Source organism: Phaeoacremonium minimum (genome assembly GCF_000392275.1).
Source record: "Phaeoacremonium minimum UCRPA7 unplaced genomic scaffold PA7_03_scaffold_580, whole genome shotgun sequence".
Taxonomy (NCBI): Eukaryota; Fungi; Ascomycota; class Sordariomycetes; order Togniniales; family Togniniaceae; genus Phaeoacremonium; species Phaeoacremonium minimum.
Window position 1 is genome coordinate 3,877 of NW_006921482.1, and position 26,280 is coordinate 30,156.

At 52.2% G+C, this 26,280-nt stretch overlaps 5 protein-coding genes across 5 annotated transcripts; 3 read left to right on the forward strand and 2 right to left on the reverse strand.

The window, feature by feature from the left end:
• Nucleotides 1–7,084: 7,084 nt before the first annotated feature.
• UCRPA7_8075 (putative atp-dependent protease la protein) lies at nucleotides 7,085–10,492 on the reverse strand (the record flags this gene model as incomplete). Its single annotated transcript, XM_007920595.1, has 2 exons — nucleotides 7,085–7,249; nucleotides 7,337–10,492. 2 exons carry the CDS (start codon nucleotides 10,490–10,492, stop codon nucleotides 7,085–7,087), a joined length of 3,321 nt encoding a protein of 1,106 aa, XP_007918786.1.
• A 2,968-nt stretch (nucleotides 10,493–13,460) lies between these two features.
• Nucleotides 13,461–13,991, forward strand: UCRPA7_8076 (putative mediator of rna polymerase ii transcription subunit 21 protein; the record flags this gene model as incomplete). Its single annotated transcript, XM_007920596.1, has 3 exons — nucleotides 13,461–13,502; nucleotides 13,562–13,676; nucleotides 13,732–13,991. The coding sequence occupies 3 exons, from the start codon at nucleotides 13,461–13,463 to the stop codon at nucleotides 13,989–13,991; spliced, it is 417 nt and encodes a 138-aa protein (XP_007918787.1).
• Nucleotides 13,992–14,450: 459 nt separating this feature from the next.
• On the reverse strand, nucleotides 14,451–15,090 carry UCRPA7_8077 (putative pyrimidine 5 -nucleotidase protein; the record flags this gene model as incomplete). Its single annotated transcript, XM_007920597.1, has 3 exons — nucleotides 14,451–14,920; nucleotides 14,974–15,002; nucleotides 15,071–15,090. 3 exons carry the CDS (start codon nucleotides 15,088–15,090, stop codon nucleotides 14,451–14,453), a joined length of 519 nt encoding a protein of 172 aa, XP_007918788.1.
• A 1,257-nt stretch (nucleotides 15,091–16,347) lies between these two features.
• UCRPA7_8078 (hypothetical protein) lies at nucleotides 16,348–17,199 on the forward strand (the record flags this gene model as incomplete). Its single annotated transcript, XM_007920598.1, has 3 exons — nucleotides 16,348–16,364; nucleotides 16,421–17,049; nucleotides 17,105–17,199. 3 exons carry the CDS (start codon nucleotides 16,348–16,350, stop codon nucleotides 17,197–17,199), a joined length of 741 nt encoding a protein of 246 aa, XP_007918789.1.
• Nucleotides 17,200–22,923: 5,724 nt separating this feature from the next.
• UCRPA7_8079 (putative kh domain-containing protein) lies at nucleotides 22,924–26,186 on the forward strand (the record flags this gene model as incomplete). The annotated part of the gene is made up of 8 exons (XM_007920599.1): nucleotides 22,924–23,427; nucleotides 23,485–23,754; nucleotides 23,808–24,269; nucleotides 24,322–24,634; nucleotides 24,687–25,051; nucleotides 25,108–25,188; nucleotides 25,240–25,305; nucleotides 25,356–26,186. 8 exons carry the CDS (start codon nucleotides 22,924–22,926, stop codon nucleotides 26,184–26,186), a joined length of 2,892 nt encoding a protein of 963 aa, XP_007918790.1.
• Between the last annotated feature and the right edge of the window lie 94 nt (nucleotides 26,187–26,280).

A 26,280-nucleotide genomic window follows, 5' to 3' on the forward strand; every position in this document is an offset into this window, starting at 1 on the left:
CGTGGGGGGTGGGAGAAACGTATGCTGTATATGGAGCTTCGGGCGCCGGTCTCGTGGATAGGCAGCCAAGTGGTCGGGCTCGTTGGACGCAGACGGGGCGAGGCTTGCCTCGAGACGCATAAGAGGCCGTGTTACTCCTTCTTTTGCGGCTGTACTGTGCCAGGAACGTATGGAGCGAAGCAGGACTGCAGCGCACCGGGGCGGCGGCGGGGAGTGAGAAGGCAACGAGTGATGCAAGATCTGACCTAGCTCACATTAAGCGCGGGCGACCATGCAGGTATCCGCTGCAACGGATAGCGAGAAGATCAGACGTATGTAGGGGGCGGAGGGTCATTGCAGGCGTCAAGCATGTTGTTCGGACAGCACACAAGACTGGACAGGAAGATGACGACGTAACGGGGATGAGCAGCAGCAGCAGCAGCAGGGCGAAGCGGTGGACGGTGTACGTATGTATGTGGATGTGGATGTGGATGTGTATGTGTATGTGTATGTACGAATGCGTAGTATAGATAGTAGGTGAAGTAGTAGGGAGCGCAGTATATCGTATGGCAGCAGTTGGCGGTCTGATTGATGGCTGAGCTTTTGCTTTTTGAGACACGAGGAGAGCTGCTGCTCCGCTTTTTCGAGGCGATCGATCAGGGATATTAAACCATTGGGCGTTGAGCAGTTGTCCTATCAATGCCGTAGTGCACTTGGAACGCCTCTCCACGCGGGTAAGTCAGTCAAGAGGCGCTTTGCTGGCGAACGAGTGGCTCGAGGGGGGCAGCTACTTGGGGGAGGACGGTGAGGCGGCCAATGCAGGTGGGTGATGATGTGACGACGGGGTGGACAGCTTCTGGCGCATGTGCAGGAGGTTGAGGTCACCAGAGCAGAGCAGAGCAGAGCAGAGCAGAGACAAGGAGATGTCAAACGAGCATTAGAGGAAACAGAGAAGTGAGATATCGGTATAGCATTTAGGTGGGCGAATGTAGGTGTGAATGTATGTATGCATCGAGGTAGTCCGCCCAGGTTGGTTCCCTCTCGCTAACAACCTACTGCTGGCGGTCACGGCGGTTTGGATTGGGATTTTGGGGACCAGACTGACTGACCGCATCTCATTAGCTTAGCTTAGCTTAGCTTGAACTAGCACACTACAATAGGTAGCTACCCTCGCCTAGCTCGGTCTAGTTAGTGAGCTGTCCCCTGCAAGACAATGGAAAAAGACGGGCACCATCAACGGCAGCGGCAGCGGCAGCAGCAGCAGCAGCGGCAGGGGGGTCGTTCCTCGAGGAGGGTAGCGGTGGTGATGGTGTTCGTTCCCTACCTCGAGCCTACCTACTGCATAGTAAGTCTTCACAGAAAGAAAGGCTAAGGTGGTTGGCGAGGTTGACCCTGACAAGGGCCAGGACCCCCCCCCGGTGGTGCTGGGGGTGTGTGCTGGGGGGTGCTGGCAATGGCTGGTGGTGGGGTTGCACACGTGTTTGAGCAATATTGGGGCCGCTGTAGTTTAAAAAGACAGGTACATGCTCAAGAGAATGGCATGGTTTGGGTTGAACATTAGGTCCCAGGCACCGCCAAACGTGCCCGATACACACCGACTTCCTACCTACATTGGTACATTGGTGATGGTCAGTATTGTACATACATACATACATATATACATATATACATACATACATAAGGTAGGCTGCATTGGTCTCAGAAAGACTCTTTTTTAGGCGTGAATAGCTCCTGTCCTCCATGGATTGCGGTATGGTTGTTGACTGCCTTGTCTGCCCAGTCCGTGTCTTGAGTTGCATGTATCTCGGGTCTACGGTATGGTACAACCTTGAATAGGTAGTGTGTTCATCAATCAAAGTTCAATCTTCCAAGGTAGTTACCGCATAGTAGTTCCCTTGAAAGAGTGAAGAGTGGAGAGTGAAATAAGCTAGGACTCGAGTCTGACAAGCAGCCGTGGGTTGCACCGATGCTCCCTCTCCCTCTGCGTGCTGTACGCAGCTATCTACATGTAAGTATCTCTCTTACCAACAAGGTATCTAAGTATGTAATGCCAGAAACTCTCTCGTATCACCCCGTGTAGCATTCATGGCCAATATTAGGTGTCCCCATAGGTTATTGTGGCATTGAGCGTCTTCCGCGGCTTATTCCCTTGCTGATGCTGCAACTGAGGCAATTGTTTCTCGGAGAGGTATATAAATTATGTATGTCATCACCATCGTCAATTGATCAAATTCATCTGACGTCCCACGCTCTTCCCGATGACCCGGCGTGTACCTCTCTTAGTCTACTGTAGCCTAGGTAGCCTGTAGGTAGAGCATGACATGGGATGTCTAGAGTATGTTGCAGTGGGTGGTGGGGGGATGCGTTGTTTACCATGAGCAGAGTTTGTCACTTCACTTTCTCATTGAAGTTTGTATTTCTCGATAGATTGCCAATTCAATTGCCATTCCGATCACTCCCTAATCATCCATTTCCTCGCCCTATCCCAGCCAGGAGCTCCTTATTAACATTGAGGTCCAGGGTAGAGTTTTCTCGGCCGTCTTTACCGCTCTTTCGGGAACTCTTCAAGACCTTGTCTCAACGTGTCAAGACGTCACATGCCTCATATCCCCAGCTTATCCGGGCGTCTTCCCTTCGACCTCCTCCGCTGAGCCTTTCAAGACGCGCCGCAATCGGCTGCAGACCCCTTAAAGATGCCTACCGCGCATTCTCGTGGGTTGCAAATCATCCCACGAGAGGTAAACCCCGTTCCATATTTCGCATCATCCTCTTCCACCATTCCAGTCCATGTCCATGCCATGCTCATGCTTGCTACCTTGCTGGATGGGCCAATTGCCAACGCATCACGACCCTGCAGCCAATCACGGCTGCAGCACGCCCTCCTCAAAACACCTCTCTCCGCAGTCTCATCTGCATTGCATTGTATCTGCCTCAGCAAGATGCCTAAGCTCAGCTACCTCGCTTTCACTCTACTCTACTCTACTCTGCTCTGCTCTGCCCTTGCTCTGCTCCATCCTGATCTACATTCTATTTGACTCTACCCTGCTGTGCAGTTGCATTTTACGACGAGTCACGGCACACAGGCAAACAGTCAGACACAGATGCCCTGGGCTTCACCTGCAAGCAACCTGCGGAATCTCTGTATGGCAATTCCAAGAGGGAATCCTGCCGTAGCCACGCTCTCTGCACGTCTGGTTCGCGGGGAAGCAGCTCGATGCGGATGCTCTCAAACGAACCGTGACCAGCAAACTCTGCAAGCTCCGTGACATTGTGTCCGCTACCAAAGTAACACTGCCGCAGCATCTTCTACGAACATGTTCTCGAGGCATTCAGGACTCCACCGTAGACTGACTCCAGTAGTCTGTAACTAACCAAGGTAGCTTGCTAAGTAACAAGCCAACTAACAAACCGATTGATTGACTGACATCAGCGATGATACAATGCCAATGCGGCCCAATCCGCAAACTAGATCAATATAGACATATCTCTCTCCATCTGTCCACCATCGACTAATTTATCGAGACAAACCAGCAAACAAAGGATGAGCCGAGCCCCAGCCCAGCCCAGCCCAACAGCCAGCCCAGGGGGGGGGACCGAAAGGGGCCAGGTGTGTGTCCTTAATTGCTGTCTTATTGTCGCTAGACTAGCCGTTAGACATGCAGCCAGCCAGCCATCCCGGCTCCGATCCGTGATTCCCCAATCGCGCCCATCGCATCGATTTATCAGCCCTGCCTGGAGGTATACCTGCCCGCCTGTCCCCCCGCGAAAAGGGCCAAACGTCATGGGGCCCCCAATGCCAATGCCAGTGCCAATGCTATGCCCTCTCCCGCGCGGGCCTTCTCTGAATCTGAAGGAGGGGTCCCAATTCGATGCAATCTTTGGTCCCGGGCCTGCTGAGCTGGCCTTGAGCTGGTGTGTGTGTGTGGGTTGCTTTGCTTTGCTTTGCTTTGCTTGCCTGCGCCGGACCAGGCGGCTTTTTCCTCTCCTTCCGCCTGTCTTCCAGTGGCCCTGCTGCTTAGGCTGAAGCTCCTTGGGCATCAATAGTTAAGGTAGGTAGTTACCGAGTCGCAGCGTCTCGCGCCATGGGGCCAGGTGGGCGAGTGAGGCTGACTTGCGAGAGATTGGCTACCAGCGAAGCCAGCGCCTTGCAGTAGGGCCGCCTGGGCAGATGCATGCGCTCCTCTTTAGCTGCTCTATTAGGCTGCGGTGCATTAGTTACATTGCTTGACCTCAGATGTGTACAGCAACTACGCAGTAAGTCAGTAAGTCGGGATCTTGCCTTAGGTATGCTGCTACAAGCCCCTTTCCCCACCACCTGATAATACCTATTCCTATTCTTTGAGTCCTGTAGTTCTCGAGGTTCGCAAACGTACATGCCTTGCGTGCCTCGACTTACATGACATTGCGTGACGCCAGCCCATCTCCATCTTGCATATCCCCGTCGCCGATTCCTCTCCCTCTTTAGCCTCCACCATCTCGCCAATGCCCTTCCGGAAGATGGAACCGTGTTTCGTCACAGACACAGCCCCCCTTCTATCCTGCCAGCGAAGTCATGTCTCCTTTCTGCGAACCAATTGGGCCGCATGAGTGCCTTGTATCGTCGAGCAGATGGTGCTCCCCCCCTTTACAAGCAGATGCAGATTACTCCTGTCCATCACCCGAGCGGTAGCTGGCATGCCATTGTGAACGTCACCAGCAGGTCGAGTGCACTACGTAGCTTATGACGACTCCGAGAGGCATCCTACACACCCTTCTAGGTTTGTGGGAACGCTGCTCGCATTATCAGATGTTGAACGTTTCCGCAGCGTGCGGCATTGATTCTCGTCGAAGGTCTCGTCCTGCAGTGATGTGGTGATGTTCTTTTATCCTATTCTTGTTCTTTTTTTTTTTTTTTTCTCTTTTCAAATTAAACAAAAGAAAGAAAGATAAGCCGATAGATTTGAGCAAGTAGCATGGATGAGTTACAGAATATCACCTAGTCGTAGGGCAGTCTTGTGTTGTACGATTACTTAGAAGCCGACATATGCCCATGGTTTAGAACTGTATATAAACATACCCTCAATATGTGGGTAATTCGTGAAGCTCATTAGGATCTTCTCGAGCTCTGTATTGCTAAACTCGATCGCGATATCAGTCTTCCCTACTAAACCCTCAATGAGCTATTGCGAAGTCCATGTTATCCTCCATTCGGGGTCATCAGAGCCGCTGTTTGATCAACTTGAAATCACCAGCAGTGTTGGACTCTTGAATCACGATACTAAGGACCCTCGTCCAGCCTCTAAAAAGCAGCAAAGAGCTCAAAGTTGCAGAGACCTTCTTCTCTCCCAGTGAAGAATCAGGACTCTTGACATAGCTACTGTCGAAGGCATACCTGGACTTTATTCTAGAAGAGTAATGTCATTAGACTCAAGAGTCTTTACAATGATTTCTACGCTGTATGTAGTATGACGGTTTGGAAATGGATCAAATCAAACAGTGAGCAGAGCAAAGAAGCTACAATGTCAAGCAGTAATATGGAATACCGAAGTCTCGAATGTCTTCAACTAATGAACATCAACTCGCATACCCGGCTCATGAATTACTGGTCTCTTGATTGTTGTTTGGCTCACTATACTCCTCCGTCAGGGCAACACACGTTAATTACCATGGCCGCGCCAACTTCTGTCAAGATAGTAATCCTTTGTTGAAGAGCGTATGAGACCATTGCCGAACTAACATGTATCACCCTAGCGGAGGAGAACGATATTGTTGTGCCAAGTTCCCGTATACTTTACCTGCCATGTACCAGCTGGAAAAATATAAATATTACAACTGGTCATTTGTGGCTTCTAAAACCTATAGACGACCAAAATGTATGATTGGCTGATTGTTTGGAAATGCAGGTTAAGACAACTCGGCAGCGTCGATGCTGTTGCCTCTCTTTATTTGCGCGTCTTCCCGGATGTACAAGAAAAATTGTAAAGCATCAAGTCATTACCACTTGCAGTTTTGACCAAGCTGCGTGTGAATATTACCACCCTGGAGATGCTTGATGATTCCAAGCCAATGTAGCTGAGCCGAAGTTGAGGCACACCCCCTTTTCCGGCTGCAACCTGCTGTGGGGTCATGCACTGATACGCGCATCTCATCACCCTGCGCCTCTCTGCTTCTCTTCACAGCTGGTGATAGGAGGGCCAGTGGACATGGCGGACCCAGGCGTTCTTACCAATAAGCAACACACTCGCATCAATCCTACCACTGTTGGGAGCAATTGGGCATTGATATGTGGTCGCCCTGTTCTCGACGCCTGCTTCATTCGCCATGGTTGATTCTTCGGCAGAAGTTGGGGGCTGCCAGGCGATGCCACGAGTCTCTGCAGAGGGAGAGAGGGTGGAGACCGTTCGATTTCTAACAAGCTTTTGCCTTTTTTCCCCCTTTCCAGCTCCGTCCGGGCTGAACGGATGCGGCGTCTTCAGCAAGGAATCGAGGGATCGATCGAGAAGGACTGCGTGGGCCAGGCAGTCTTGCAGCAATCCCCTTCTTCGCATTCACCCCCAGAACTCCACGCCAGCTGCGGTTCTAGGCATAACCCTCGGCGTAATGGCACTATTCAACAAGCTGTGCCAGCCGAGTAAGAGAGATTGGATGCAGCAGGAGCCTTCACCAGTGCCGATGATGCCATTGAAACACTGAAAGAATGCCGAGGAAGTCTTGTATTCAACGCTTTGTACATGCCTTTCCTATCGAGAAGATTGCCACTGCTAACAGCGCTTGTTCTCTCTATGGCGGGTTTCAAGTCTCCCTATCACCATCCCACTACTGTACATGGGGTCTGCTGTATGAATATTTTACACGTAAAAAGCTCGGTAAGCTGGAGAGTAGAGGATTGTGGTCAAACGCCGCTCTTGGTTGGATCCATCTCATCAAATCATGATCCCCATTCGCCATATACAGGAAAAGAAAAGTAAAAGAGAACATCCCTAGATCCAGCCCCTCGCGTGCAATGCTGTGTATAGAAACGTAGGTCCTCTATGGTACCATTATGCAAACCTGTTGGTAAAAGTACCCGCCACGATGGGATCAGTCATGGGGATTAGTGATATCTCACGAAAACTGTGGCAGCGTTTTAATCGCTCTTATCATCCTCTTCTTTGGATTTGGTGTCGTTCGCCTTTTTCCACTCGCATGCTTTGCAGATGTTGGCCTTTTCTCTGTCTATATTAGGAAAGACGAGCTCGAAAATGTCCGAGTACCAACTGGCCGGGCGGCCCTCAATGCCATCTTTGATATTCTGTTGCATTAGTTAGCCTTAGTAGTTCGTACGCATTGGGTGGGGATTTATAGACAGCAAGGAGCCACTATTCTGTTGAAGGCATACCTCCGGAAGTTCCAACCAGTCGGACATGTTGTCCTCTGGGAAGATTATCATCTTGCATCCTGCCCGGCGAGCTGCTACCGTCTTCTCCCGTAGCCCTCCGATTCGCAGAACCTTGCCGGTGAGTGTTATTTCGCCGGTCATGGCGATCGTGGGGTCCACTGGAGCGTCCAATGCCAATGACATGAGACTTGTTGCCATAGTCACACCTGCTGAAGGGCCGTCCTTCTGCACAGCCCCTTCGGGGACATGTACATGGATCTTGGCTTTATCGAAGAAATGGTTGTTGGGGAACTCCTTCGCCATCAATGATTTTGCAAATGAATAGGCAATGGTCGATGACTCTTTCATAACTGTCTTCAAGTTTCCCGTGATCTCCAGAGACGGCCTCGTGCTTGGTCTAATGGCAGCCTGGAGGATCGACTCGACGTACATAGCAGCACCACCCATCTGGGTCCATGCTAGACCCATAGTCACGCCAGGTGGAGTCACGTCGTACAGCCTGTCTGAGGTGAAGATCGGAGGACCAACATAATCCTTCAAATTGTCTTTGCCAATCGTGACGTGGACGGTCTCAGGCACCTTGAGTGCCACGCGAGGTTTCTCTGCAGTTTCCTTCTCGGAAGCGCTTGATGTGGTCGAGTCGGTGTCCTTGTTGCTCTGTTCTTTTTCAGACTCCTCAAGAGCAGACTTGCCCTCCTCGGTGAGTGCTTCCTCCTCAGGAAGGACCTCCTCTCCAAGGTCCTGCACTATCTTCAAAGCTGACTTTCGGTAAACCTTCTCGATCTGCTTCTTTAGATTTCGCACACCGGATTCTCGGCAGTATGACTTGATGAGTTCCTCGATAGCCTCCTCGCTTAATTTGACGTCGGCTCCTTCCAAGCCAGCCAGCTCCTTAGCCGCTGGAGCGAGATACTTCTCAGCAATCGCCATCTTTTCATCCGAGACATAGCCCGAGAGTCGGATGACTTCCATTCTGTCAAGTAGTGGTCTTGGAATAGTATCCGTCATATTTGCGGTGCAAACAAACAGAACCTTGGACAGGTCGACAGGGACATCCATGTAGTGGTCCAAGAAGGAGCTGTTTTGCTCGGGGTCGAGCAGTTCGAGCAGGGCAGAAGAGGGGTCTCCTTGATACCCTCGGCCGATCTTGTCGATCTCGTCAATCAAAATCAGAGGGTTTTCTGTCTGGCATTTCTTCAGAGCTTGGATAACACGTCCGGGGAGAGCGCCGACGTAGGTCCTTCGGTGTCCTTTGATTTCCGCCACATCAGTAAGACCGCCAACGCTGAATCTGTAGTATTGACGATTCAGCGCTCGTGCGATGGACTTTCCAATACTAGTCTTGCCCACGCCAGGAGGCCCAACAAAGCAAAGGATCTTGCCTTCGACAGTTCCTCTTAGCTTTCCAACCGCAATGAACTCTAGAATGCGATCTTTGACGTCCTTGAGGCCGTAGTGGTCTTCATCCAAGACCTTCATAGCGTTTGAAATGCCGAAATTCTCTGCACTACGTTGCCCCCATGGTATTTGTGTGAGCCAGTCCAGATAATTCCTTGTGACATTGAACTCGGATGCAGCTGGCTCAAGGTGAGCGAGCTTATTAATCTCGTCATCGAACACCTTTCGCACGGCCTCTGGCATGGCCAACTTGTCGGCCTTCTCTTTGAACTTTTCCACTAGTTTGTCCTTGCCGTCTGACTCGATGCCCAGTTCTCGACGGATGCCTTTCATTTGTTCCATTAGCCAATACTCTCGTTGCCGTTTCGTGATCTTGCTCTCAACATCTTTCGTGATCTTCGACTGTAATTGGGCGTTCATGAGCTCCTTCTTGAGCACAATCAAGGACTTCTGCATTCGCTCTTCCACGTTCAGACTCGAGAGGACCTCTTGCAGCTCTGCGGGTTCCCCAGCGGATACCGCCGCAGCAAAGTCAGCAAGCTTAGCTGGTTCAGCTGTGACGTTACCGGTAGACTGGCTCATAGAAAACGTTGATATCTGATCCCTAAACAGACTATTCATCTGCGCGACTTCCTTAAAAACATTGACTATTTCGTTCGTAACAGCTCGAATGACAGGACTCTTTGGGTCATGTGGCTCCTCGGTCAGATTCTCGACGTTAACGAGACTGACCGGGTACTTTCGGAGGAAAGAGGTGGGCTCGTACTTCTCCGCCGATTCAGCCTTGGACGTCACTGCGCTCTCCTCGAAACTGGCCACCACATCGCCTTTCTTTTCTTGCTGTACCTCCTCATCGACTGGTTTGGATGGGATAGGCTCAGGCGCAGGTTCTACCTCCGCTTCGCTGGTCTTGGCCTCAGTTGAGCTCGGTGGGATTAGAGTCGATAGCTTGATGCGGCGGTGCGGGTATAGGATCGCAGTAAGACTGTTCTGTTCGCCATGGACCGGGAAGGCACTAGTGATCTGGGCGAATACTCCAGTATCGTAGACGTCTTCGGCTTTATGTATGACATCGTCGTCGGCGTTTTCATCCTTGAAGAGGAAGGCTCCAACATAGGGCTGCCCTCTTTTGATCATTTCGGTGATGGCTGCGGCGACGTTCGGATCTTTGATGGTGATAGCCTTGTAGAATCCAGGAAACAAAGGACGCTTCGCAATGGGAATCGCCATCACCTGGGGATATACCTCTGGTACAATGGGCTTCTGTAACGCCCGTTCGGCACCAGACCTGCGCCCCTTGCGGCCGCCATCCCCAGATCCATCACCTCCGGATCCTGAAGAGCCTCCAGGGGCACTGCTACCACGTCCATCCGGTGACTCGGGCTTCCCCTGGCTGTCACCGCTGGACGGGCTTTCAGAGCTACTCGAGTTCTTGGCTTCGCCGAGCTCCTTCTCCTCCGCCTCTTTCTGTTGTTCGAGATTCGCCTTCTGCTCGTCCTCTGATAAAGGTTCGATCGAGCTGTCGAAGAAGCTGCCATCCTTCTGTTTCCTTCTTAAAGAAGACGTAGAGAAGTCCGAGGTCGCGCAAACGGCATATGTGCTTCTTATCGAGCGGTGCGGGGAGGATGACAATACCTGCCGAGGTCGGGCAGCATTGATGGAGTAAAGTCGTGCCGGTGCTCCTGTATATGCTACAGGCGGTCGTAGCGAGAGGTTTCCCAGTTGGGGCCTCCGTGATATTCGTTGCCGTAGGAGCATGTTGGACGATTTGGTCGGGTACTGGCAAGCTGTCTGGAAGGCAGATGGGAGCTTGCGACTCGAGACCCCCGGGTTGGCGGCGAGTACTCTGGATGAGTCGCGACACAAGAAGACCAGCAGCAAAAAGAAAGTATATTGAATGGAGAATAATCCACAAGGAAAATGACGCGCAAAGAGATATAGGAATGGCTGTGGCAGCTCGTTCCTAGCCTCTGTTCGGCTGTTCCTAGCTGTGGTGAATTAGTAAACGTCCTCTAGGAAAGCTCGGACTTATTGCGTTAAACGACGACATCAGCGATGAAAAATTGCTCCGTCGTCACTGCGGGTCGGCAAAGCAGCCGCCGTTCTCCGAAGTCGCCTCACCAGCTGTCAGCCACCTGAACCTGAGCCTGAGCCTAAGCCGGCCAGCCACTGCTGAATGAATGCACAGGCCAGGTGCCAAGCAGTTCCCCCTTGGACAGAAGCGCCCCTCAGTGCCCTCTTAGCACCACACAACAGCCGGCAAGAGCCTGGAACACTCACCAAAGGACCCTGCTCTTCATGTCTGTGGGGTAGCAGCACATGCCGCGCACCTTTACGTATTGCAGCACCTTACCCCACACCACTTACGACACCCTCAAGCATTACCATCTGTTCTTTCATGTTGGATTTCCTTGACCGCTGAAGCTATTCTCTGCAGTCTTGAGTGTGCTATCTCCTCTATTGCGGCTGTTTGGAGCCTCCTCTCTCTTTGTTCTCCGATTATCCGGCATAGAAAGCTCAAATATCCCCTACCGAGCATTATAAGGACTGCTCGTCTTTACCTTATAATACAATTCTTATCTTGCCGTCTCTTCCGGCTGAGAAGGACTATAAAACCACACAAAACCGACAATATCTATAAGTTACAAGGGAGTGAGACTCCAGCCATGTCGCCAAAGAGCCAGGCTGCCGATGTAGCCTCAGGGGTCTCCAAGCTCTCACTTAATCCTTCGGCTAAGAAACCTAGCAAGTCAAAGAAGAAGGTCGTGGACTCATGGGAAGATGAAGACGTCTCATCAGACTCAGAACCGGAGAGTCGCCCGTCAACAGCTGGCCCTGGCTATGATGGTGCACAGGATGGAACGGCAGCTCCTCCACCCACTCCAATCTCGCCAAACTATAACCAATCCCGTCCTTTCTCGCCAGGAGCAACTCCTCTGTCACCAACCGGCAGTCAATTTGCTGATCTCTCTGAAGCATCACCCCCAAGACCTGAGAAGACGGATGCCGTGGCTCGGCGCATGATTGCCAGTGCTCTCGGAATGAAAGTACCTCGACAGACGGAGGAGCAGAAAGCCTATGACAAGGCTGTTCGCGAGAAGGAACGGAAGCGGAGAGAGGAGGAGAAAGAAGCAGAGAAAAAGAGGCAACAGGAAGCGGAGAAAGCCAAAGCGGCGGTCTGGGATGATTGAGAATTTTCCGAACTCGCTGACTATAAATTTCACTCATGTCTTCTACTTATTCCGGAAGGCTAAGGTTCAGACCATAGATATGGCCAAAGAGACACGCTCAAGAATAGATGTTTTGATTGACCTCGATAATGTCAGTCATGAGTTTTTTTATGTTCTCGCGAAGGCCTAAAACCGCGAGCGCCTATCTTTAGTTTCCTGTGTGGGAAGGGCTTGGTTGGATCATGCAACCATGGTCAAAGAATATATTACATCGCGTCACCGCGATACATGGTAGGGATGGGATAGGATCACATGCTTGCCCTTGAAAATCTAGGCGGCAAGTATATCAGAAAGAAATCTAGCAAATTCGAGAAACTATTGTTAGTTGTTTTGTTACATGATGATGTGTATAAACTTCAGAATCAGTAAACCAGGGCCATTCTCCAGCTTAACATAAACCTCTTTCCCCAGGTCGAGTTATTTGACATATATTTGAACAAGCCCCAGATCATACTACTCGGCAACATCCTGAGCTGCCGACGGTTCTTGTAGCGGAAGATGTTTGCCCTTCCACAACAACCGAAGTTCTGGTTCGCCACCAGGAACAGGTGAAAGCCGCGTCCCTACTCCCAGACCTTCCAAGCCCAGTTGCACTGCAGGGGGGTTCCATACCATCTGACGTAGCTGTCCGGCCCTTGAACAGGCGATGAATCCCATCGGTCGGCGGCTCCAGCCAAAAGCGTCCCGAACCCCTTTAGTGGCCGGATTTTCGGAGACCAAGAATGCAAGCACCTCAGGTCCCCTCCACCCGACTGGTGCTCCGGCAAAGGTGCCTTCGAGCTCGCGCATCATGTGAGGGCTGACTTTTCTTGATACGGCTTTGCACTGCAGCAAAACTCTCAGTGGCCGGGCTGAGGATGGGATGGACCATGTTCCTACTAGGTCGATACCAAAGTCGGAATGGCCCCCTATTCTCTTTAACGAAAAGCCATACTTGGCCAAGGCAAGAGCCACGGTATACTCATAATGAGTTCCCACATATGTAGTCGATTTAGGGTCAAGACCTGAGCGGTCTGCATAGTTTAGAAAAGAGGCTAGATCATGATGATTTGAAGTTGGCGGCTTCGGATACACGAGTGGCGTTTCTGCGGTGGATGAGAGCCGTTGAGAGAAGGAAGCTTGATGAACTATTGATTGGCTGAGTCGTCCAAATCCGTAGAGCAGAGAAGCGCGGGTTGAGTAAGGCTTCATCGCCGTCTTATGCGTTCTTAGTAAACTTTCTCATCACCACGCCCTTTGCCCACAGCATTGACTCGATGAGACCGGCTGTTGTTGATACTGAGGGTTTCTAAGGGCTATTCCCCTGGAAGTGCTAACATACCTAAGGTGCTCTCTAGGTTCGGGAAATTAGGTGATATTGGTTGTGATTGGCTAGTGTGTTTGGCTGTCTGGGAGCTTGGACCACTTTGCGACAACGCCGCACCCTTCAAGCAATTCAAGCAAACACAACGATCAGCTTCCTCCAACAGCAGAGCGATTTCCATAAGTGGTCGACCATGGGCGACAGACTTACGCAGCTGCAGGATGCTGTTGATCAGGTATGGGAGACTCTTCTCGGTAGTGAAGCTGACGGGGGGCTGACAGGGCATTCACACAGCTCGCGCAACAGTTCGTCGCATGCATCCATTACATCCACAGACACCATGACCTCGAGACCCTTGGCCCGAATGACAAGATTCGAGAGCTGAAGCCGGAGGAGCAGCAAAGAGAAGGTTAGTAGCCGTGATACATGCATGTCTCTATGGCCAATAAGCTGATCTGATTTAGTCGATCCCCTTCCTCCCGATGTGTTCAAGGCGGGCCAGATCGAACTCGCTCGCGACCTTGTCATAAAAGAACAACAGATTGAGCTTCTAGTTTCTAGCCTTCCGGGTCTCGAGAACAGCGAACGAGACCAACAGCAGAACATCAAGGAGCTTGAGGATGAGCTGAAAGTGGCTGAGGCGCAACGGCAGGACGCGATCCGGGAAAAGGACGAGGTCCTGGCAAAATTGGATCAAGTCATTCGCAGTATTCGACGACCTTGAGCTTTCACTCGTCACTGCTAAAGGCTGACGAGAGGATACTTATTTTGCATCAGCGATACTAGCATTGTTAGGGCGTTACGGACAAGGCAGGATGGCTCACACGGCCGTATTTGCGGAGAGGCACCGGTGGTCATGAGTCTGGCGTTGTGGATCTTTTAGACTTCTATTGCAATACAATGCTTTGCGGTTCGTTTAACACCGCATCTACATGATGTCTATAGGGCTCCCAGTGTGTGTTAATCTTCGTCTTTGCTTCAATTTGAAGACTTGAAGACTTCCGGGAATGCTCCTCGTAACTCGTCTAAGTGTCTTATCTGAAATTTGGATGCCTGTGTGGGTGGAATAGGCACGTCTTCCTCGACAAGATGAGCGGTAGTCCAACCCAGTTCCTGTGCCTTCTTGCAATTGTTGAAGGAGTCATCTGCTCTTGTCAGACGTATAATTGTATTTCTAGTGGAGTTACTCACCAACGAAATAGCAATCCTCGAAATTATCCACGCCTGCCTCCTTCATGGCCTTCTCGTAAGCGTCCTGGTGTGGTTTGCATACAAAGGGCACAGAGGAGTAATCGCAGAATGTGATTCCATCGAACATCTCTCCGATTCCGAGTAGTTTCACTACCCTGCGGCCGTGAGTGATGTAAGCGTTTGTGAAGAGCCATAGCTTGACCTTGCTCCTGTCGATATCCTCGAGCAATTTGCGCAGCTCCGGTCTAGGTTTAATGACGCCTTCTAGAGGCAGCGCATCATCAACCTTTGAGTTGTAGTCGAGGGCGTCAATCTGATGGTGCCGTACTAGGCCCTCGATGGCAAGGCCATAGCTCCGGTAGTACTCTTGATGAAGTCTAATGGCCTCCTCCCGTGAGAGTGAGAGATGTTGCTCAAAGTAGTCATCTATTAGATCGGCCATGAGATCATGGACCTTCGCGCCTAGGATTTCATGTTAGTCTTGGGGCAAATGAAGCTTTCACTGTGTTTCTTACTCTTTGGATAGAGACAATTGTCAATGTCGCTGCGTTGAGTCAGAACCTATTCTATCCTGGTAGGTTTTAGGGCATGAATGGCTCACAAGAAGAATACCTTCTTCGGAGTTGGAGCATTATTTGCTCCGGCCTCCTGGGTTCCCATCATGAAGTTCTAGATGCCGAAATAGGGAGATGGCAAGTCGATGTTGTATTGTTATTGAGTGTCAAAGGGTTCAGGAAGTGAGGTGTAACTAGTGACTACTAGTAGCGTTTCGGTAGCTTCCGAATTGCGGATATTGGGCATTGAAAAGAGCCTTGATTCAAGTAGGCGCTTTTCTTTTAAGAGTATGCAAGTCTACTGAGTTCAGCGACTACTGGGACAATATTTGATCATTCTTTTTGGAAGTCAAAGATATTTATACTCATGTTTCTGAGTACTTCTTCATTCATTTCTAAGCAAGATGTGTTCAGTTCCAAGGTTGACTCAGGCCGGTGACAGCCACAGTCAAATGCTAATTGAGTTGCTGCATTCTGCAATACATGTCGCCCTTCTGCTGACCCTTCCAAGTACTCTTTAAGCAAATTGGCTGGCAAAATGCAAGACAAGAAGAATTCTGACTGAATCCGTTCAATTTTCCCTTCTCTTGTACAAGTATCACAATAAAGATACTGGGGCGAAGATAGGAGGTCAACTGTTTGAGGCTTCTGTGGATGTTATACTGGGAGGACGAGCTGTGGCGGTGTGGCTGGGCACCACCGACTAGCGTGGTCTAGCACACCTTCCCTGACCTGAACCCTGTTGGCAGTCAATAAAAGTTGTGACAGCCTTGCAACACAGGCTCGAGACACTTCGCGTTCTCTCCATTCCATCCATCAATCCATTATTGAAATGGGTCGAGAATCTGGTGGACGCCTCTCTACTACCCTTCATGCGGTAGAATAATCTGCATTAACCTCCACAGCACATCTACTCCGACGTCTCATTGCCACGCCGGCATTCCCTGATCACTGCCTTACCCTGCCGATTGCTGGTCTTGTTGCAAGTTGTTGGCGTCATGGCCCAGGGCCAAGTCGTCGCAATGCCACACGCTCCAGCAGCGCCAGTGCCAGTGTCGCTGGCGGACGACGAGCTTCAACAGATTCATGAGTGTGAAAAGATACTACGATTTCGTGACGAAGTACTGTCTGGCTCTCATCCGAGAATCAAAGTCCCTGCCCATGTTGTAGCAGCCTCGAAGTCCGGCAGCAGTGAGCCACAGAAAACATCGTCGCCATCAGCCCAACCGCCCGATCTTTCCACCTCCAAGAATATAATATCGTCACAGACTACCACTTCTGGTCTGGTGAACGGGCATAGGGCCATGGAAAATAATGCGCAGGCCTTCCAGGCAAATGGGCAGCGACCGAGTGTTGGTGCGCCAGCGAATCTGCCAGGACTTGGGGCATACTCCAACAGTTCTGCCAGTTTTGCTCGTGATGCTATCACGCCGGCCACTGCATCGCAGCCGTTTGATTCTAGTCCTGGAAAGCCGGAGATTAATCCTATTCTGCTCCAAAAGTCTGATGAATTAATCAAGGCGGAAATCCAGCTGCAAAGACAGCGGCTCGAGCGTGCGTTGAGAGATGATCTCGATCAGCAGCGTGCGGCTACGAAAAACGCCCATGCTGAGCCCTTGGCCGACTTCGACCTTAAGGAGGTCCTGACGAAGTCCTTGGAACTCGTGCAGAAGAAAACTGCTGCTCCAGTCACTGATTCAAATCTAGCTGCTAATGCCAGCGGTGCCGACAGCGATTCGTTCGATGATAATACCTTCTATTCGAGCCGTCACGATACTCCCGAGTCGGTTCAAGTGTCCCGTATCCCAGAAGAGCCTGAGGATGTGGAGATGCAAGACGACTCGCAGTATGAACCTGAGTTGGACATCGACACAATTCCTACTCCAGGAGATGCGCACGCAGCTGTAGTACCTATCCCACCCCCTCCTGGCTTCGATGCGCAAGCTGCTGCCCATCAATACCTGCCCACTGCAGTCGCATCTCAACAGTACACTTCAACCAATATCCATCTATCTCTGGGCCCGCCAGCGCCGCATGGTGAGCTTACAAGAACGCAAGCGGTTCCTTTACAGGCTAGTTCCTCTCACGAAAGCGGCGAAGCAAGCCGATACGGAGAGTTCAGGCAGCTCGACAGTGCGCAGAATTCAGTCCAACGGCGCCTTGAGACTGTCAATCGTCAGCTGTTAGATGAGGCCTTCGCCCAGCAAATACCTCCTGTTCTCCGTGCTCATAACTTGTCACCCGTAGCACCTCAACCTGCTCATGTCTCCCCCCTTGCCACTTCTCGACAGCCTCCTATCATCGTTGATGACGAGACTGCCGTGGCGCGGGCAACTCCCGCTCAGGTCGCGGCACTCAGAAAAGACCCTGCAAGCGCATCTAGTCCAGAGAGCTCACCCCAGGGTAAGCCAACGCGAAAAGCGAGGAAAAAGAACAAAAGAAAAGCAGACCGCCAGGCAGCAGATGCCGCGGCGTCACCATACATCAAACCCGAGCCCAGGTCTCCATCACCTATGTCCGCTCCTCAAATGACCCGCCCGCAGAAACGCCAAAGACGATCTGGGCAGCAAGGTCAAGGCCTTGATTATGACGAGGTGCGATATGATTCACAGCCAGAAGGCGGGTACCAGGATCGGTCCCAGATGCGAATCTATAGAGAAGAGAGGGCTCCAGTCGTCTACGAGAGACAAGAGGGCTACTACATACGCCCAGAATCCCGCCCTGTCATTGTCACTGATCCACCACGATACGAACAAAGCCACTATGACGATCGCAAACCAGGAGAGGCTGTTCAGTATGTTCGACATGCACAATCGCCCGCCCTATACCCGACTCCACAAGCACCAAGTGAACCTCGGATTGTCAGGTCTGTCTCTCATGCTGTAGTGGACAGACCATATAGAGAAGCTCCTGTCTATTACCGGGATAGTCGGGAGATCTCTCGCGTGAGCCTGAGACCCGGAGCGGATCGTGAAAGGTCCCGCTCCCCTATCATGTACGACCCAAGGCAGGCAGCAATGGGTCCGCCCAGACCACCGCCTGCAAGGGTTGTAGTCGACGAGTTTGGTCGGGAGTACATGGAGCCTCCTAGACCAGTATCAACCATTGTCCGGCCATCGGCTCCCCCCCTGAGTCGCCCTGGCGAGCCCGAGGTTGTCTACGAGCGAACCGCGCCGATTCGTGCTACATCACGGATGCCAGGAGCGGATACTTTTGAACAGGATGGCGTTGTATACAGACGCGCATCTCCGACTTTCGCGGCTCCAAGGCGGGTGATAACGCAGCCAGAATATGGCAGCAATCCCGAATTTCGCACATACCGCGAGCGGGAGTATTCTGTTCGCCCCGTGCCAGGCCCGGGCGAGGACTACATGTCAAACCGGGCACCTGTCGAGCGGCGAGTGCTCGAGGAACCGCCTCGGGAGTATATCACGCGTGCGGCCAGTGTACGACCCGTTGCAGAGCCTATTAGATATGAGGTCCCCAGGGAGTACGGAGCGCGGCCGCAGAGTGTGCGACCCGAGCCTATTCCACGGGATTATGCTATCAGCGTCCACCCTGACGTACGCCGCGAGGTCATTCACCCCGCGCCGCGCGAATTCAGCGTTCGCCCCGGCGAGCCGCCTCAGATTATCCGTCGGGAATACAGTGTGCGGCCAGTGGAGCAGCCTTATTACGAACGTCCGGTCAGAGGGGATGAGGACTTGGCGTATGTTGAGAGGCCGAGCCAGGGTGTGATTTATCAGGGAGGGCCTCCGACATATCGGTAGTAAGTGAGTACGCTTCAGGTACTCGGGCCCATGAACAGGGCGGAGACAAGGCCATGACATGGTCAGACTCCGTGACGTTTCGATACACGAGAGGACGGCATGTCGTTCCAATATGGAGAGTAGGAAGAGGGGTAAACATGAATCTTCACGAGCTAAGCATTGGCGTTGGGGCCTAGGAGTTTAGCTGCTTTCAACTAGACTCGATAGCTTTAGACGGGCATCATGGCAAATTGTAATGTACAAATAGCTTCAGCATCAGCATCATAGGGAAGGAGGGACAACGAGAAAATGCAAGACAATTTGTGGTTCTGTCATACTCTTGCTATGCAGTACTATTTGATCCGCGAAGCTTAGATGCTAGTGTTCGGGTGATATGCTCCTGTAGCCTCCTCGGCGGGGAGAGCTTTGGACAGCGGGGGGGGAGGAGAGGCTCCAATTCATGAGGTCATGCCTCGCAGCCGGAGATCTAGCCCTCGAATCCTTTCTACTTAGGGCCGGATCCAAGGACACACCTAACGGCCAGGGCTACGAAAAAAGGCGGGTGATAGTCAGGGGACCTTTCTAACAATGGAAATGAGAGACTGGGGAGAAGCTCTGTTCGAGCATTGGTGTAATAGCCTTGGTCGCGTGAAGCTCTTCTCGCAGGCCACAGCCAAGGGATGCGATGTTGCCGCAGCGGGCGCTCGGAGACTTTCCTGTCACTTGGATCGTTTCCTGTTGGTCTGATGGGGGAGCGCAACCAAACGCGGCTTGTGTGAGGGGGGCAATTGCGAACATGTTGGGACGAAAACCCTGGCACGTACGGGAGAGAGATTTGTACACGTACAGTAAGTACAGTATGAAATATTACGGAGGAGTGAAGTGTCCGTTGTTGCGGCCTTTAATTGCAGCTCTTCAAGCATCTTCCATCCGTCATTCGAATGGGGGCGCCTTTTCGGCTCCAGCTCGGCTCTAGTTCCCTCCCACGTCAAGTCAAGCCAGGTTGAGTCCCGTCAGGGCTAAGACCTATCTATCGTGCTATAATCAAGGCGGGAAGCACCAGCTCGGCGGCGGGCGGTGGGAAACAGATCGACCGTCTTGGATAACATATACCTGCTCCCTGGAAGTGCTATTATAGGTACCTATGGAGGCAATCATCACCTTATGCCGCAGGCGGGCTCTTATCCGGCTGATATAGGGCCTGGGATCCGTGTGGAAGTGTAATAACCAAACAATGGAATGAATGGCCTGGGGCAGCGGGCAGACGGGGAACGGGACTAATGTGGTGAGCACACCCTCTCGAGACGAGCGATACGCTGGCCTTTCGGTTTCGCTTATTCATTAAGACGGATTCCCCGTACCATACAGCTATTGCCGTGTCTGCCCCAGGTTTCTGGTGATGAAGAGGCGGCCAGCAGCAGGCTGTGCAGTAGTTGGAGGAGGAGACCTGCAAAGGTAAGGACGGCGACAGACGGGCCTAGACATGCCTTACATCGTCGGCAGTGTCATTGATGGATGGACGGTGCGATGGATGGCTTGCTGTGGATGGTCGCTGACGTGCGTCAATTGCTAGCCTTAACATTAGCCCTAAAGGAGGTGGGGGAGGAGCTTCTTTGGTGCAAATGGGCGGCGCCAGCTCTCCAATGCACGGCACGTGTGAGGATGCCGTCCACCGCCCCGATGAGAGGCTGTCCGCTTGGGTGCACAGCATATGGTGGACTAGCCAACCTCAAAATGATTGAGAAAGAAGGAGCAAAATAGGTGAGTGGCCAAGGGATGAGAGTCTTCCCCTATGTTTGTCTGAAAAAAGTTTGCGAGCCTGAGCCTTGGGCTGGCTGGTGTCTTAGACACCGGGAAGGGCATAAGGTGTGTCTGGCTGTCGTGGCCGGGTGCCCGCAGTGCAGGAGACGTCATGAGCTGAAAGTTCAGATCTGAAGCACATATCTTGATGACCTGGGTATTGAGCAGGACTTATGAATGCTTGCTAGCAGCAGAAGCATTCAGCCATGAATCTATCTACTCGTAATGTCATTAAGGACCTGTCTCCTCCTCGTCGTCCTCCTCATCGTCGTCGTCGTCGTAGTAGTAGTGTCTTAGCTTGCTAGACAGAAAGCATATCGAGATTCGAGGCATGGCCCGGCCCAGGGGCCCGCAGATAGACATACCTAGGTACTTCTCATACTCACTACTGCTGCACAGAGCCATGTAGCTCTGCCGGCATGTTTACCAGACATGCGAACGCACGAAACGAACGAACGCGACTACCGTTGGTAATGACCCTTTGACGTATTGAAATTGCTGGAGGCAATTACTGCGTAGGACAATGCTCGTAACTTGGCCCATTGGTCTCTGACGCGAACCACCCATGGCCGCGTGGTGGACCAGGACATTGACCATTTTGTGGCCGTGCAAAAAAAGGCTCCATCTCTGGGGGGTGGGCCCCCCAGGCTTGCTTTCCTGGTCTCCCGACTGGACTGGAAGAGCAAGTTGGGCCTAAGTTAGTAGGAAATGTCTGTCTCGATCCAGTCGAGCACATAACATGTCACGTCACAAAGCAACCTGAAGTAGCCGGTAGTACTGAGTAGGTATGGCAGCTAAGTCAGGATAGCTCGGATCACTCACTCAACGGCTGGCGTGTAGCAGCATCAAACCTGTACATGCAGGACATTGTAGACAAGGATAAGGATAAGGCATCGAGCCTGATGTCCCAACCGACCTCTGAATGTAGATGGACGTGTTTTTGCTGATGACACGAGGAGTTGCAGGAGAACCGAAGACACGCTGTGCAGGGGGCTGCTTACTATACGTCCGATGGGATCATGGATCACGCCTACATACGACGACCTTGGAAGGGCCCAGGACAGGCATTGAGTCTGGGATTGCTTGAGATGAAGAAAAGACAGAGAGAGAGCAACCTGGAAGCCGAAGCCCAGATACGCGTAGCATGGGCGGAGTACCATCCCTGCAAATCATACACGTTGGATACATCTAATGCAGATTGAGCTCAGCTCAGCTCGCCCACTCATTCGCCCGTCCCATCACTGCATTCCAGGGCACCTTCGAGGCCGCCAGCCAGCCTGCATCTCAAAGGCCTCTCTTTCCTCGATACAGTAGGTACTGTAATGAAAAGAGGCGCCATCCTTGTCCGTAACCTGATGCTTGGCCCGAGCGCTGCTCTCCGCCCCAACCCACCCAAGTGCCAGGGCATGCGAGGGCCTCTCGGTGCAGCTTAGTCCTTGGCTTGGGCTAGGTACAGTACCCTGGCAGGTTAGGTCGAGTTAGGCCAAAGGGAAAGAGAGACAGAGGGGAGAGACAGAGCATATCGTAGCTTGCGTTGCCGTTGCCGTTACTCGAGCTGGTTGGCTGCAGAAGAACTGAGAAACGGGGACTGGAAGTGGGAAGACGACACCTAATAATAATCAAGAGTGAGTGGCTCGAGTCGAGTTGAGTGGGTTTTCGCTAGACGTGGTGCGTGGTGCGTGTGCCGTTCCCTGGCCCCGTTCGTGCGTTATGTGTGTGCGTGTACTCTATCTATGCATGCGTGCGTGTGGGCGGGCGGGCATGCGATCAGCTCCATCCCACCAAACCAAAAGCCAAGCTGCTGCTGCACTAACCAACGCCCACTGGGGACTGGGCCCTACTACGCTGCGCTACCCATACCTACCCTCCTACCCTCCTACCCTCCTACCGTACCATACCGGTACCTTAGTCCCCTATTGCCGGCCCTGCCCTGCCCTGTTCTGACCTCAGGTGTTCTGGCTGGGCGGGCGGGTTGGCTGGGTTGGCTGGGTCCAGTCTCTCTGATTCCATCCTTCTGTCCACCTCTATCTATCTCGTTCTGTTCTGTCTTCGTCCACCTTTACACACCCTTTCCCCTCCTACCTACCTACCTACTCCCACCTTCTCCTCCTCCACCAGTCCATCACCATTACGACGAGGTCTAGGAAGGAAGAGAGAGCACACGACAGCCTCTCTTTTCTTCTTTCTTCTTTTTTCATTTCCCTTCCTACTCTGCCTGGCGAGTCTTTTTTCCTTCTCCCCCCCCTCCATCTTGTGTGTGCGTGTGTGTGTGCATTCTACCCGTCCCTTTGCGTGTCGTTCTTTTCCTCCCGGCTCCCCCGCGTCCGCTCCTCACTCTCCCAACGCCTGGCCCGTTCACATCATGAATAAGCTTGCAAACATGCGTCACTGGTCCGAGAGGATGAGTCCCAACTTTGGCATGTCGTCGCGCCCAAACATGCCCATGGCTGCCATCAACCCTCATCAGAAGGTCACTCCGCAAGGCGCACCGCCGATAGCTCCCCCGCAGGCCGCTGACTCGTTGATCCATTACTCCTTCAACATCCCCTTCGCTTCCGACCTGACCGGCCCCAACACCGAGGACATTCTGCATGCTACCACCGATGCCGTGCTGCGATGGACACACCCCGCCGAGGCCCCGGACGACGTCCCCGTCTACGAGTTGCCCGTCCATGCCGAGAACCTCACCAACCTGCGGATGATGTGTAAGAGCATATCCAACAGCGGTCTGCCAATTGAGGCTCATGCCATCTCTACGACCCCCAAGCATGTAAAGGGACAAGTGACAACCGTCTGCCTCTCCGGCACCCCAGACATGGTCTATCGAACTCGGGACTCTATCCTGAACGAGACGCCGCTGTCTCTTGTAAGTTCTGGCTGCCCGTTACTACGTGGCCGTCCTCTTAGCTAAATGCCTCCAAAGCGCTGCACAACTGTAGATATAGATGGTGATATGGTTGCCGATCTCAGTGTAGGCACTCTAAAACGGGCGGTTACGGACACTCTCGACACCATCTCCGAGTACTGCGGTGTGGACATCTTTCTGCTCGGCCCCAAGCTGACGCCCGTCGTTGACGGTCTGAATGGCGACGTGGAGATCCGGAGGGACCAACGCTGGAGAGTTGCCATCTACGGCGATATCCTGTCCACGGAGCACGCCAAGACGCGTGTTCTGATCCATATCGACAGAATGGTGTGTGCAATCAGCCAACCTGGGGCGGGGAGACGATGCTAACTGCCGTACAGCTTGGCCGAATCGTGGACGCTTTAAAGTGCGACTTTACTGTCCATCAGCTCATCTGTGGCCGCAACAGGAAGAACATAAAATTGCTAGAGTCGACTACTTCGACTGCTATCTACTTCCCTCCTCCGTTCTCGCAGATCTTCCGGTACTGCCCCAAGAACGCAAAGCCCCGGGATCCCCACGAGATTTTCATCACAGGAGACAGCCCACAAAACATTGAGCTCGCCAAGATTAAGCTCCACGAGATGCTCTCCCGAATCCGCCTCTTTGTCAAGGACGTGGTGATTCCCTCGGAGAAAATCGACAGTATCTTGCTGAGCCGAATGGACAAAGTTCGGAAAATCATCGAGAGCAACGGTACCTTTATTGTCTTCCCACCTCTCGCTTCTAGGCAAAGCACGGTTCGGATTCAGGCAACTGAGAACCTACACGCTGAGCGCACCGCTCGTGAGCTGATGGCTCTTGTAAGTGTATAAGAGACATAAAAATGGTCTGTAAAGCTAACAAGAAAATCAGGTCGGACAATTTTACAGCGGGTTCTGGGCCATTGCTCAGCCAGATGGTCGAAGACTTCCAGAGGACAATGATATCAGAACCATGCTTGGCGATATCTGTGCCAACTCTGATGCCGACATCTCATTCCAGCGACTCTCTTTCACCATCACCGGATCGGATGACGCGGTAAAGGCGGCCTTGATGGTTCTCTCGCAAATAAGATTTGTGGCACAGTCACAGTACACGATCAGGGTGAAAATTGAGCTTGCCAACGAGCACAAGGAATTTGTCAGCGGAAAGAAGAATGGCAAGATCAACAAGATCATGGGTCAGAGTAAGGACACGCTACTTCATCCGGAAGAAATCTGTATTAACACCTGTATTAGGCAATGTGCAAATCATGTTCGAAAATTTCGGTGAATATAACTTCAACATCGATGTCAACGCTACTTCGTACGAGTCCATGAAGCAGGGCTTGTCCCTGGTGGAGCAGGAGATGCCAGCCTCAATCTCTTTCCATGTACCTGACCAGTATCACAAACGTATCATTGGTATCGGTGGACAGCATATCCAGCGAATCATGAAGAAGCACTCCGTCTTCGTCAAGTTTTCCAATGCCATGGACCGTGGCGGAATGGGCCGGGAAGATGATGACAGCCGCGTGGACAATGTTATTTGCCGCACACCAGCTCGCAACGCCCAGAATCTCGAGCTTGTCAAATCGGAGATTCTCGAGATGGTCGATCGAGTTGTAAGCTTCCACAGATTTTTCTGATCTCATCAAATCGCTAATGTTGTGCAACGTAGGACTCCGAGTTCACTTCGCAGATTGTCAACGTTGACCGCTTGTACCATCGCCAGCTTCTTGCCCGTCTCCCGGAGATCGAGGTTTTGGAGAAAAAATGGAACTGTAAAATTGTATTTCCCAGCACCGAACAGGCTAGTGACGAGGTCACTGTCACCGGCCCACAGTGGCAGGTGCCGCAATGCGTTGACGAATTCTTGGTAAGTTCGGGTTGGTTTGACAGTCGTGAATTCTGCTGACCTATGAACAGGGCATGGTTCCTGACAACCATGAACTTGTTTTGAAACGCACACCGGAATTGATCAAGTACCTCGAATCTCCCGAGTTTGCCCACGATCTTGTGCCCAAACTCAAGGCTCAACACGAGGTGGAGGTTACTGTGCATCAGAATGCTGAGGAAGTTACCGAAGACAATGGTCCAACGGTTACTCTGCTATGGACCTTCACTCGCAACAACGCAGGCGGTCTGCGGGACGCAATCGACTTCCTTCAGGGCCAGTTTGCCACCGCCGCTGTCGAGACCACCGTGGTGAAAGGCTCTCTCCCTAGGCCCAAGTCCGATACATTCGAGGAGTCTCTTCAGTACTTCGACTCCAAGTTGCTTCAACACGCACCTGCGCCGGTGGGGACCGATTCCCCCACAAAACCCGGATTTGGTGATGAAGTCGCTCGTGAGCGGAGCACGATTTTCGACAGGCTCCGGAAGCCCGGAAGCATGTCATCTATCTCATCTTTCCTGGACCGCAGAAAGAATAGCTCTCACTCTGCGAACAACTCCTTTTTCAAGGGGTCGAGCAATGTCTCCAAGTCATCGCTCATTTCCATCGAATCCACTCGCAGCTTCAATGCTGACCGCAACCCGTGGAACGATAGCGGGGTGAATCTTCCCGAGGAGGATAACCCGTGGTTGCCTCGCCACCACATCAAGGGCGTGGATCACAATTTGCACCCAAACAGCATCACTCAGGCAGGTGATGCTACACCGCGTCACAATACCCGACAGTCCGCTGATAGCGGTCGTCCTTCGACGTCTCATTCTACAAATTCAGGATACCCCGGTCCAATTGGACCTTTCCGTTAGATTCCCCGCTTAGAAACTACGAAAATACCCCGGCTGGATATACCCTGGCGTACAATACCCCGGTAGTCTCTTGTGCATTTGGTCGGTTGTTTCG